A 13,077-nucleotide genomic window follows, 5' to 3' on the forward strand; every position below is an offset into this window, starting at 1 on the left:
TCTTCATCTTTCTTCTCCTCCTCCTCTACCACCTCTTTCTCCTCCTCCTCCCTCTTCTCCTTCTCTTTCTTCTTCTCCACTTTCTCCTCTTCCTCCTCCTCCTTCTCCTCCTCCTCATCTTTCTTCTCTTCCTCCTCCTCCTCCCCCCTCCTCCTTCTCTTCTTCTCTTTCTCCTCTTCTTTCTCTTCCTCTTCATCTTTCTTCTCCTCCTCCTCTACCACCTCTTTCTCCTCCTCCCTCTTCTCCTTCTCTTTCTTCTCCACTTTCTCCTCCTCCCTCTTCTTCTTCTCTTTCTTCTTCTCCACTTTCTCCTCCTCCTCTTCCTCCTCCTCCTCCTTATCTTTCTTCTCTTCCTCCTCCTCCCCCCTCCTCCTTCTCTTTCTTCTTCTCTTTCTCCTCCTCTTTCTCCTCCTCTACCACCTCCTCCTCCCTCCCTCCTTCTCTTTCTTCTTCACTTTCTTCTCCTCTTTCTCCTCCTCTTCATCTTTCTTCTCCTCCTCCTCTACCACCTCTTTCTCCTCCTCCTCCCTCTTCTCCTTCTCTTTCTTCTTCTCCACTTTCTCCTCCTCTTCCTCCTCCTTCTCCTCCTCATCTTTCTTCTCTTCCTCCTCCTCCTCCCTCGCCTCCTTCTCTTTCTTCTTCTCTTTCTCCTCCTCCTCCTCCTCCTCCTCCTCCCCTAATATCAGTCAATCTATTCTACACATTATTTTTTCAACCATATTTCCTATTTCCATTGAAAAATTAAGCCGAAGAACAAGATGTAATAACAGCTGAAAATCAATGACATTTGACAGGTTAAAACAACGGCAAAAACGAATAATCCCGCTTCCTTCCAGTAACGAATTATTTTTCAAAAAGAAAAATAATAAAAGGCAGGATGAAAATAAACAAGCTCGGGAACAATAAGATTATCCATTGCTGAAATGATTGAATTCATATTATGTTTCCAAAGGTTCCGGCTTCCATTGAGTATAAACTTTCTAGGGAAAAGAAAAACCCCAGTGGTGCTTTTTAGATTAATATTGTTTTATTCCCAGTGTACCAGGAAAGAGCCTGTCAGTACATAAATAAAATCTCTTTAATACATGTAGGTACAGATGGGAACGATGTTATGTGGGAAGGAGATTTCTGCATAGAAATAATAATGCCTGTTGGAGCATTTTTCAGTAGGAATTGTATCATGTGCTGATTTGGCCGTTGATTCAGTGGAAAAATAAAATATACACACATGGAAAAACTGTGCATTTGTGGACAAATATTAACCTAACGCACAATGTATTTTTGTTCCTCATTATTCCCAAACATAAGACCTCTCTAGATAATAAGCCAAATCGGGCTTTTGAGCACACGCGCTAAAATAAGCCCTCCCCGAAAATATTTAAACCCATGTGCAGCCGGTCCCCGCTGTTTCCTCCCGTTGATTGCTACGCAAACAACATGAGGTGAGGAGGCAAGGCCAGAGGGAAGTGGGGGAAAGGAAGTGGCAACATGCCCCATGCACCCCACATACCCTTACCTAACGGCCTCTCCTGCAACCCTAGCCACCATGCCCCTTCTCTCACGCTAATGTCCCCCACAAAAAGAGTGGCAGGCCCAGCGACGCACCTGCTGCCCCACCCCTTCTCTACCGCCGTTTATTCCTGCAGCTCAGCGGTGCTTTGAAAAACATCCAGCTGATGAGTGGCTGTATTGCGCTGCCAAATTGAGCTACTTTTGATCGCATCTACCCTGTTTCCCCAAAAATAAGACCTCCCCGGATAATAAGCCCAATCGGACTTTTGAGCGCTTGCACTAAAATAAACCCTCCCCGAAAATATTGCAACACAGCAGCAGCCATGAGGTGACTATGCTCTCCACCTCCTGCACCACAAAAATAATAAGGCCAAGGGGAGGGGGGGGGGCAAAAGAAAATAATAAGGGGGGGGGCAAAAGAAAATAATGGGGGGGGGGGGGCAAAAGAAAATAAGACCCTGTCTTTATTTTCAGGAAACACGGTATGGTGCTAAAAAGAGGATTTATTTTCACTATTGGAACGACTGGTCCCATTTAAAAGTATTCTAATACAGTTGCAATTAACTGATAACATAGGCTAATTAATCTGAATTTTGTAAAGACAGTTCTTTGTGGGTCATGAGTACAATGGGGGTATGTGACACATTTTATGAAGCCGGTCGTTGGAGCATTTCCTGTTGTGGCACTCAGAACCACTTTGAAAAACTGGCTATAGGAGTCATTCTAAAAGTGCCTAAAAGCCACTTGTGGTGTGGATTTTGATCAGCACTACCCAAAATTACACAAACTGGATTAAGATTTCTCTTGACGTGCTTTAATAATTTGCCTCAGGAAGCCGCTAGAAATGTTTGATATATGTGTGTGTGTGTGTGTGTGTGTGTTTATATATATATATATTTACTATATCTTTATCAGTTATATATATATAACTGATAAAGATATAGTAAATAAATTCCACGGTGCGGTGCTGAACTTAATCTCAAAGAACACAAAGAGATAACGTTGCTCTCGTGCTAGTTTTGAATGGGGAATTGTATTCTTGCGGTTAAAAATAATCCTGCCTCTGTTCATGTGTGTGTCATTTCCCCACGCCCCTCACGTATCATGTGCTTCACAAGTAGAACTCGGTGGGTTTTTAAATGAATTTAACATGGGAGAAAGTTATGCTAGAGCAAGGGCAGATGTCCAGGAAATCTGTAATCCATGTGACGGGATGTTGTCTCGATTCCCAGGAGGGAAGGAAGAAGAACATTCTAGAGCGGGAAGAGACAATGCAGTTTAGATCATTTGTGTGAGTGAAAGAGGGCGAAGACAACTCCTCCCCAATAGTTCCCAGACTACAGGTAGTTCTTGACTTACAACCAGGGGTGGTTTTCACTTACCTTCCCCTTCCAGTCTGCAAATTTGTGGCCCTCTGCGCATGCGCCCAGCCACAAAAATGCCCCTAAATAGGACGGCATAGAGCCGGGACGTGTGGGCAGGCCCACCCGCTATTTCCACTACCAGTTCGTGTGAACTGGTCCGAACCGGCTTAATACCACCTCTGCTTACGACCCCATTTGAACCCCAACATTTCTGTTGTTAAGTGAGACATTTGTTAAGGTGAGTTTTGCCTCATTTTATGTCCTTGCTACAGTTGTTAAGTGAATCGCTGCAGTTGATCAGCCAGCAACCTAGTTGTTAAGGGGATCACATGACCTGCGGAAACCGCAACGGTCATAAATATGGACCAGTTGCCAAGCGTCTGAATTTTGATCACGTGATGATGAAGATGCTGCAAAGGTTGTAACTCTGAAGAAATGGTCATAAGTCACTTTTCTCAGTGCTGTTGTAACTTTGAACAGTCACAGATTTCCTGTATGGGCTTATGGAGCTGATAACCTGCTTTAGGTTGGCAAGATTCTGTCTACAAGTGAGGAACAATAAAAGAGCTTTGTCTTTCTTGGTTTTTGAAGCTTGGCCTACATGATAATGTATAAAACTCTTTAGGGTCCTGGCAGAAGTTATTTTTGAAGGAGATTTAAATTAAGTTTCTCCGTGCTTAACCTGAAAATGAAATTATCACTTTGACCAAAATGCATGTTGCCTGTTCACCAGCAATTTACTAGTCTCGTTCTTGGAGTGCTTGGTTGAACTTCTGTTGCACAAAATACGTTATTGTTTTCTTTTCTTTATATGGTTCCCCTTAGCAAACGATGTTGCGCGTGTTTTTGTGGCTTAGAATCCACGCAAACAGTTAAAGCTGATAAAAGGAGAGCTAACAAGCCCATAAAAATTCTTCTCTATTATTAGTCTTTACTGTATTACAGGACTGCATTCCTCTTTGAAGCTCAGCAGACGGGGGGAAAAAAACAAAACAAATGTCAGAAAATTGTGTACGTTCCTGTATCTTAAATCTTACTCTTATTTGGCTCATTTACACGGTCAATTTTTAATCACCAGTAGCTCCAGTATTTTTTTTCTGAACAGTTGGGTAGCTAATTCTAGAGTCCTTTTTTTTTCTCTCTCCCCTCTATTAGCTTGTCCCTAATTTTGGAAATAAGTGGTTCGCGGTGTAAATGTGAGGAAGCCTTTATAGTTTATGTAAATATAGAAGTTCATGGGGAAAAAAGTTGTAGAAGAAAATAGAGGAAAATATTCCTTTGAAGTAGAGGCAACGTGGAAAAAAAGGATTTGGAGCCGTTAAATAAGTAACAATTTAGAACATTTTTAATTATAGAGACTGAGGAGGTTGTCAACAAAATATAGAACAGAAAAGATCTACCCGACCATCACTGGGGAAAAAGAAGAAAATGTGAAAAAGAACAGATATAAGGATATACTGCCATGTAAGTCTGAATCTCTTCTCTTTAATAACGTTGCAATCTTTCTGTTAACATTAACAGCGTTGTATGTGGGTGAATTAGAGGGTAATTATTTATAGAAAGGAATATTTTTTTTCCAAAGATGTTTCATCTGGCTAAATTAATCCTCCTTTTTATGTTTGCCACCCTTGCGTCTTCTATTTAGAAATTCTCTCCAATTTTTGTGGCCAAACTAATGTAGCAAAAGTGTTTTTTTTTTAATCATCAAATATGCTATATATTAATAAATATGCCCATCTACTTTAAAAAAAAGTCCTATTACAACTTGAGGGGAAAAGAGAGAAAAGCTGGAATGAATATTCACTGTGCACAGCATGTAGTTTCTGATCGTTTATTTGAACGTACATGATATTTAAGTGACAGCTTTAAATAAAACAAAAACCACTTTTGTGAATGTTTAACTAGACTTGAAGTGAAAGTTTAAATATGTAAACATTTCTCTTCTGTAGTGTTGGCGTTTTAAATAATGACAATTGCTTTGATTTGTTTTCTTTGGCTGCTTTTTAACTTATTATCAGTAATTAAATTATCTCTTTTCACTTCCTGTTGTGTGATTAGATTAGTGGGATGCTAAGACCACATATAGTCCTCCACTTACAACCAGCCTTTTAATGACTGTCCTTGAAAAGATGGCTTTACAGCTTATAAAGCGCTTATAGCCATCATAAAATGGCACATCTTTACAATATTATGATTTGCATCTTGGTTGCCAAGAAGGTTTGCAATCTTCTTTAGTGGTTTCCTTGGAAGTCAGCTGGGATGCCAGCACAGGGGAGGGAGGGAGGGGAGCTGAAATTTCCCACAGGCTGCAGGAATGGAGCTGAAATTTTCAGCTGCTGTCCCATAAAGGATTTCCCCTCATGCACAAAGAAGAGGAGGGACACTCATGGTGGGGCTGCAGGAACAGAGCTGAATTCCTAAAGATTTTAGCTCTGTTCCTGCGGTCCTCCCCTCCCACCCACCCCACCCCCCAAAAAAATCCCCTCTGTGCATGGAAGATATGAAATGAGGCTGCAGCAACATTTGAGATCAAAAGGGCTGCCTACTGGAAGGATTTCAGCTCCACGTAGAGTTGGGATCCTTTGGAAGCATCTCTTTTACTCTTATCTGATTGGCGACCTAGGAGACAGCTTAACGACTGCAACTAGAAAGGCCCTGGGGTTGTGGTTGTTGAGCGAAGGAGTCACATAAGCCATTTCCGAGAGCCAAGGTGGCGCAGTGGTTAGACTGCAGTACTGCAGGCCACTTCAGCTGACTGTTAGCTGCAGTTCGGCGGTTCAAATCTCACCGGCTCAGGGTTGACTCAGCCTTCCATCATTCCGAGGTGAGTAAAATGAGGACCCGGATTGTTCTTGGGGGCAATATGCTGACTCTGTAAACCGCTTAGAGAGGGCTGAAAGCCCTATGAAGCGGTGTATAAGTCTAACTGCTATTGCTATTGCTATTTCGCCTAACAGTTTCTTTGCTCAACGACCCAAGATTCTGGCCTCAATTATATTCATTTTTACGGACTATTTGCTCATACACCTAGGGTTAGCTAAAGGAATTGAGTTTTTATTTAAGAGGACTTCCTACAATTGGTATTTTTGTGCTAGGCAGCACCCCTCCTTAACTCGCGAAGTAATTTTTTCCCCAAAACCATCTGTATTTCAGTTGATCACAGTAGAGTTAAACTGACGTTAAAAACTCCCACCCAAGATTCTGACTACATCAATGCAAATTTCATTAAGGTACGTATTATTAACATATACGTGTGAATACCTCAAAAGACTTGACTTAAATTTCTCCCTGGAGATCCACTTCGGTATGGAAATATTGTGTGTGGTTGAGCTTGAATGCAAAGAATTTTTTTTTAAAAAAAATAACCAAAACAAGCAAAGAAAAGATGTAAACCCATTGGTGAAGGAAACAATAATTGCCAAACTAAGACAGCAAAATTAGTCACAAAACCAAAGGAAATAAAATCTCTAATTTTAGCAATAGGCAAATAACCTGTTTGACTGACCGTGGTAATTTGGACGGGGAGTAAGACGCCTTAATTAAAAGATTTGAATAAAATATATTAGTAAATGAATTACTTTTAATTCATCGGCTGTTAGCATGTGATACATATATTGCAAAGTACAAGCAAATGTTGAAACCTTTTTTTTTATTTCTGCCTTTGGAAATATAAACACGTTAATCATGAATTAGCATGTAATCCTTCCAGAAGGCAGAAGTAACTTACCATCATTTGTTCTGTTTATTTATATCACAGAAGCGATTCCTGCAATGGAATGGGATTCCCAAAGCAATTTATTATTATTATTATTCTCTAACAATTTTCTTAAGAATTATGAATGAAAAGAATCAAAGCAAATACTAATTACTACAAAAATGCAAAGAGTAAAATACTAAAAAAAAAAGGGAGGGAAGGAAAAAAGGAAGTGTAATTTTCCCCTTTACCCCAGTAAGTAAAAACCGTTTTAATAGCACATCACCATCTCTAAATACAGTACAAGCTCAATAAATACATAAATAAATGCATGAATAAATACATAAATAAATACAATACAATCTCTCTTTTAAGACACCTTTTAAGTTAAAAAGAAAATCTAAACATTTTGTCAATTGTTCATTGTCAGTAAAAGTTCACTAAGGGCAACCATACATAATTTTTCTTTCCTTTTAGCCCCTTTAAGCCAGAAATATTTCAGAATGTTAACATTCCGTGTATCCAGTATGTAAAATTTTGTCATTTTGTTTGTTATTTCTCATAAAATCCTTCAAGATCTTAACGGAACTCTCTTTGTGTATCCGGTAAAGAAAACTTTATCCAAGTCAGTTTCCTGGTTCGCTAGCAATACAGCCCCTTTAGGGAATACTCTACGTCATCCATCAGCTCCCTTTGTGTATCCATGAGCAGCTTACATAATGGAAAAGAATTATTATGGGTTAGATTTTAGGGCTCTGGATCCTCGCATCTGCAGTGCCTTCTCCTCAAAACCAGATCAGGCAATTCTTAATAGCGTCCTGAGTCCTTTAAATGAAAACTTCAAAATTGGGTGTTGGGTTTTGTTGACTTTTTTAAAAAAATAAACAAACTGTTTCAACTTTGGGAAAACGAGGCCAATAGGAAGAGCGATCAGTTAAAGAAAACAATTCCTACATTTTGCAATCTGTAGCTGGGGAGGGCGGGGGGGGAGCCCCCCATAACAACGCTCCCTGAACTTTTGGGCTGTTAAAATGCTGAATTTTTAGGTGAGGGTTTGTTGTGAACTTGTATTTCATTCATAAAAAATGGCACTTGTCTAGGATCTCTTTAAATGTGCCTTTCGGTTTGAAAGGAGGAGGAGAGCTTGTTGACATTCAGCATCCGTTTTTAAAATAGAGCTACTTTCGAATCGCATCTACCCTGTTTTCCCAAAAAGAAGACCTCCCAATAAGCCCAATCGGGCTTTTGAGCGCATGCGCTAAAATAAACCCCTGAAAATAAGCCCTCCCTGAAAATATTGCAATACAGCAGCAGCCATGAGGTGACCACGCTCGCCGCCTCCTGCAGCTCAAAAATAATAGGACCTCCCCGAAAATAAGGCCAAGCGCTTATTTCGGGGAGCGGGAGGGGTCAAAAGAAAATAAGACCCTGTCTTATTTTCAGGGAAACACGGTAACTTTGGAACAATCTTGGTTGGATTTTTTTTTAATGCATGAGAGCAGTTCTTAAAATGCATCTGGTTCTGTAAATAATATTCATCGTATTCATTTGCATGTTGCAATTTCAGGGAGTATATGGACCAAAAGCGTATGTGGCTACCCAGGGACCCCTTGCAAATACAGTAATTGATTTCTGGAGGATGATATGGGAGTACAATGTGGCGGTAAGTGTCTTAAATACGGGTAGCTCTTAACTCACAACAGCTCCTGTAAGAGGTCAAAGTTTACAGCGGCGTTGAAAGAAGTGACTCACGGCCGTTTTTCGCTGTTACGACCGTTGCAGCTTGTGTCCCTTTTTTCCAACCTTCCGGCAAGCAAAGTCAGCGGGGGAAGCCAGATTTCAATTGTGCAGCCGTGTCCCTAGCTTAACTGCAGCGATTCGCTTAACAACGGCGGCAAGAAAGGTCGTAAAACGAGACAAAACATTCACCGAATTGCCTTACAAAAATTTAATTGCTTAGCACAGGAAGTTTGGGGCTTCATCGTGGTCAGAAGTCGAGGACTTCTTGTGCCTTTTGAGTCCGTAGGGCTGACGAGGATATGGAAGCTTCGGTTGATAACAAAATGCAAACTCGCCCCTCGGCAGACAATTTTGGCAATGTTTTGTAGAAACATTTGGTTGTATTTTCTTCTTCCCTCCCCAGATTATCGTAATGGCCTGTCGGGAATTTGAAATGGGAAGGGTATGTATGAATCACACATTCATTTCCTTGCCAAATTTGCTATGGATGAGAATGGAATTAAAACTTGATTAAACGGTTTTAGATTTACTTAGCGTCAAAAAAAAATTCTCTAGAGAAGACCACAACTAGTTTATTCATTTCATTTTACTGACGTCTCAAGAGTCAGTTTTCAATCAAAACAGCATCATTTTATTGCGCCATGTAAATCAACCAGTTTATAATAATTCGCACACTGCTGAATTTTCAGACACCAAAGCAGATCCTAACATTGCTAGGAAAGTTCAAGTTCCAAAAACATTTAAATATGAAAAACCAGCCAAGTAAAAGGAGGCTTTGGGGCTAAGATCCTGAGCTTGTCAATCAGAAAGGGCGGCAGTTCAGCAGTTCGAATCCCTAGGGAGGGAGTGAGCTCCTGTTACTTGTCCCAGCTTCTGCCAACCTAGCAGTTTGAAAGCATCTAAAAATGCAGGTAGAAAAATAGGAACCACTTTTGGTGGGAAGGTAACAACGTTCCGTGCGCCTTCAGCGTTTAGTCATGCCGGCCACATGACCACGGAGACGTCTTCGGACAGCGCTGGCTCTTGGGCTTTAAAACGGAGATGAGCACCGCCCCCTAGAAACAACTGGCACATATGTGCGAGGGGAACCTTTACCTTTATCCAGGTAAAGTCTAAAATGTATGCTTTTCAAAGTGTTTTTAAAACTTTCATTCTGCTTCACAGAAAAAATGCGAACGCTACTGGCCACTGTACGGAGAAGAAAGCATCTCATTTGGACCATTCCACATTTCTTGCGTAAGTGTCTTTATTTCTTTATTTATCGGTAGCCTTTTAACGAAGTTGTAATTTGTGCCTAGTTGGGCGAATATGGAACACATAAATTTGCTTTGCGTTCTTCTGCAGTTACCCAAATTAGTCACTCGTGGCTCTGAAGTGCTTTTACTTTGAATAGATTAATAATTGTATGAGAAGCAAAAGCAGATATTTAAAGTCTTGGCGATGCTACAACTTGTTCAGACAATAGATTAAAATAAAAAAAAAGTGTGCATTAATAATGGAGGATTTCCCCTCGAAATAATACTTCATAAATGAGGAATTGGACGTTAGCCTTATTAAGATGATAAGTTTAACAAGAAACCATGCTATGGGTATGCCCTCGACATTTCCCCTCTTATCAATTCTGATGCAATTAAAAGATTGGCAGATTTTATTTCCACTCTTAAACTGCCACAGTTTGATGTTTTGCACAAACCTGGATAGATTGGTCAATTGGAGCAAAATTTACCGTTGCTTCCATCAAGCTTTATAAATCATGGTTTGAAGTTGGCTTGGTTTGGTGAGCGTATGTAAGGCTAAGTTAAATTGGGCGAAATTTTAATCTCTCCCTCTCTCTCTCTGTCTCTCTCTGTCTCTCTCTGTCTCTCTGTCTGTCTAGGAAGCTGAACAGGTCAGGACTGATTACTACATTAGAACCCTGCTGATCGAATATCAGAATGTAAGTAGATAAAATATCTCTTTGCCCCCATCAAGCTAAATGTGATAGGATGCTTATTTTGGCTGCCCCAAAAAGTGTGAAATTGTTTTGTTTGTGACAACGTGTTAATAGAATAAAGGAATGGCTCTCAGTTTGTGAGAGTCAGCAGGTAAATTCTGTTTAGCTTAGATCAGTGTCGGCGAACCTTTTTGGCACTGAGCCGAAACAGGAGCGTTCATGTGCCGGAAACCGGATGAGCGCCGGAAAGCCCACCAGCCCTCTGAAAACACCTTGGAACCTGGACTGAGCTGACTGTAGGTTTGCAAATAGGATTTAGATCGGGAGTGTCCAAACTTGGGTCACTTTTAAGACCTGTGGTACTTCAACTCCCAGAATTCCTCAGCCAGCATGAATTCTGGGAATTGAAGTCCCCACAGGTCTTAAAGTGGCCCCTAATTTTAGATGCTTGGATCTTGCAATTTTTACAGGCAGGTTTCCAATGCACTAAAAGTATACAGAAGTTGAATATTACATCTTGTTCTTTTACCAAACCCAAGACACCACCCTGCCCCAAGTGCAGTTCTTTGATTTATTTTGATAAGACTATTGCATAGTACCCCAAATAAATAAAGATACATAAGTTGGAAATTTGGATTGCTTTAGGTTCTGTCTTTCTCCCATTATTGTGAAACTCAAGAGAAACGCCAGCTGGTTGTTCTGAACCTAGGCTTCCTGATAAAGCATAAATCACACGCTTAGTCCCAAAACCCCTCTTTTATTTAAACGGCTGTGAATGATGGTCATTCACAGCCTGCAATGATTCACAAACAGTCTGCGAAGAGTCCGGCAGAAGTCTGCCACAGTCTTTCAGGGTAAGACTGATAAGTACCCACCTTTATCTCCCTTGAAAGCCTGCCAGAGACCTAATTGCCAATTAGTTTTGCAAGGCCAAATGGAGCACAGAGTCAAATGGAGCTTCAGAGTTTGAACCGAACAAATTGCTTCCTGCAAAGGCTGACTTCCGTTTGCTCCTCTTTTATGTCTTATGGGAGGGGCCAATCATCTCCAAGCCTTACTCTCGAGTCACCCTTTTTCCTTTAACTGTTCTTGTCTTCTGGCAACTCTGTGCATGCACGCACTGGGAACAGGCTCCCCCTGTTCCTCTGCCTCGTTGATGTCAGACCCCGGAGGCTCCAGAGGCAGCACATCACTACCAGATGGCCCTGGCCCCCTCTCTGCCTCCGACGCAGAGCCCTTGTCCGAGTCTTCCCCAGACTGGCCCATGTTCCTCCCCAACCTCCTCACTGTCCGAATCAGCTGCCAGCTCCACAGGCCGCCGGCAGACCCCAACACTGGTGTTCCAAATAGATCAGTCTTAGCAATTCGTGCAAAGCTATTGATGCGAGTTCCTTTAGTGCGGTACAATTACCCGTCCCTAATGAGAAATTTAAGAAAAAGCACCCCGCTCAAAAGGGACGGTTTTATAAATAATGCAGCATCTTTTTTATCCTCCTAGGAATCGCGTAGAATCTATCAGTTTCATTATGTAAATTGGCCTGACCACGATGTCCCTTCATCCTTCGATTCTATTCTGGACATGATCAGTTTAATGAGAGAATATCAGGAGCACGAAGACGTTCCTATTTGCATACACTGCAGGTATGTTTGTTCGTTTTTTGATCGGGATTATTTCAGGAATTCAGTGAGTCACGATAGGAAAAAAAAATTGAGTCGTTTTTCTTTTTCTGAACAATGTGGGAAGAGCATTTTCTGCCCCTTTTAATATTTTTAAAGTGTGTATAATATCAGAAAAAAATGAGTATAATCAGAAAAAAAAATGATAAGAAAAGTATGTACTTAATGTTACATACCTTAACAGCAGCGAAGATTATATTCACACAATACTGGAAAAATGAAGATGTACCGCAAGATGAAGAAATAATCAGGAAGATACTAAATTGTGCGGAAATTTTTAAATTGACATTGCAAATTAAACACAAGATGTAGAATATTAAAAGGTGTGGAGACTCTAGAAAGAATCCAGAAGTTGTGAATGCTCCAATACTGGAGGTTTTTAAGAAGAGATTGGACAACCAGTTGTCTAAAGTGGTGTAGGGTTTCCTGCCTAGGCAGTGGGTTGGACTAGAAGACCTCCAAGGTTCCTTCCAACTTTGTTATTCTATATTTTATATTATCAAACACGGAATATATTTTACCAAGGGTTGGGAAAAAGGGGTGGAGATTAGGAATGCAAATTTGTATTGTTAAGCAAAATTAAAAACCCGGAAAACACAATGTTTATTAAGCACTAAGAAATGTATTTAATAGAATATTAATAAAAATGAATACCGTATTTTTTGGAGTATAAGACGCACCTTTTTGTCTCCAAAAAGAGGCTGAGAATCTGGGTGCGTCTTATACTCTGAATGTGGCAAGAGCCATACCTGATGGGAGGGGGCAGTGAGAGGTATGGTGGCGGCAATCAATGGCAAAAGTAGGTAAGATGACCTACCACCCGAGCTCCCCCCCCCCCCCCCCGCTCCTGGGCAAAATTAAAGCCACCATTGCCGCCGACACTGCCTCGCTACTGCCCGAGGAGCCTGACCTGCTCCTGGGCAAAATTTAAAGTTACAGCCGCCGCCGTCGCCTCGCTACTGCCTGAGGAGCCTGACCTGCTCCCGGGCAAAATGAAAGCGCCTGCCTGGATAAGCCACCTGCCTCACCTGCTTCCCACCCCAGACAACGCTGCCTGGAGAAACCTGCCACCTGCTCCTGAGACACCACACAGGTAAGCCCTGGTTAGGGGTGGCGAGGGTCTTCAAACGTGGTGGACTTTACGTTACAGCAATCCG

The 13,077-nt window shown here is 41.3% G+C and overlaps 1 protein-coding gene across 4 annotated transcripts in view; it reads left to right on the plus strand.

Moving 5' to 3' along the window:
- The window catches only part of PTPN12 (protein tyrosine phosphatase non-receptor type 12), a 60,586-nt gene that overhangs the window by 23,671 nt on the left and 23,838 nt on the right, over positions 1–13,077 (plus strand). For 3 of the 4 annotated variants that reach the window (XM_032222124.1, XM_032222125.1, XM_032222127.1), the window contains exons 2-8: positions 4,232–4,340; positions 6,030–6,106; positions 8,138–8,233; positions 8,714–8,752; positions 9,475–9,546; positions 10,187–10,246; positions 11,742–11,884. In XM_032222124.1, the coding sequence (XP_032078015.1) occupies positions 4,232–4,340; positions 6,030–6,106; positions 8,138–8,233; positions 8,714–8,752; positions 9,475–9,546; positions 10,187–10,246; positions 11,742–11,884 (596 nt within the window). The remainder of the gene's footprint in view (positions 1–4,231; positions 4,341–6,029; positions 6,107–8,137; positions 8,234–8,713; positions 8,753–9,474; positions 9,547–10,186; positions 10,247–11,741; positions 11,885–13,077) is intronic. The other variant, XM_032222128.1, reaches the window with a different exon arrangement.

The sequence above is a fragment of the Thamnophis elegans genome, chromosome 7 (genome assembly GCF_009769535.1).
Source record: "Thamnophis elegans isolate rThaEle1 chromosome 7, rThaEle1.pri, whole genome shotgun sequence".
NCBI classification, from domain to species: Eukaryota; Metazoa; Chordata; class Lepidosauria; order Squamata; family Colubridae; genus Thamnophis; species Thamnophis elegans.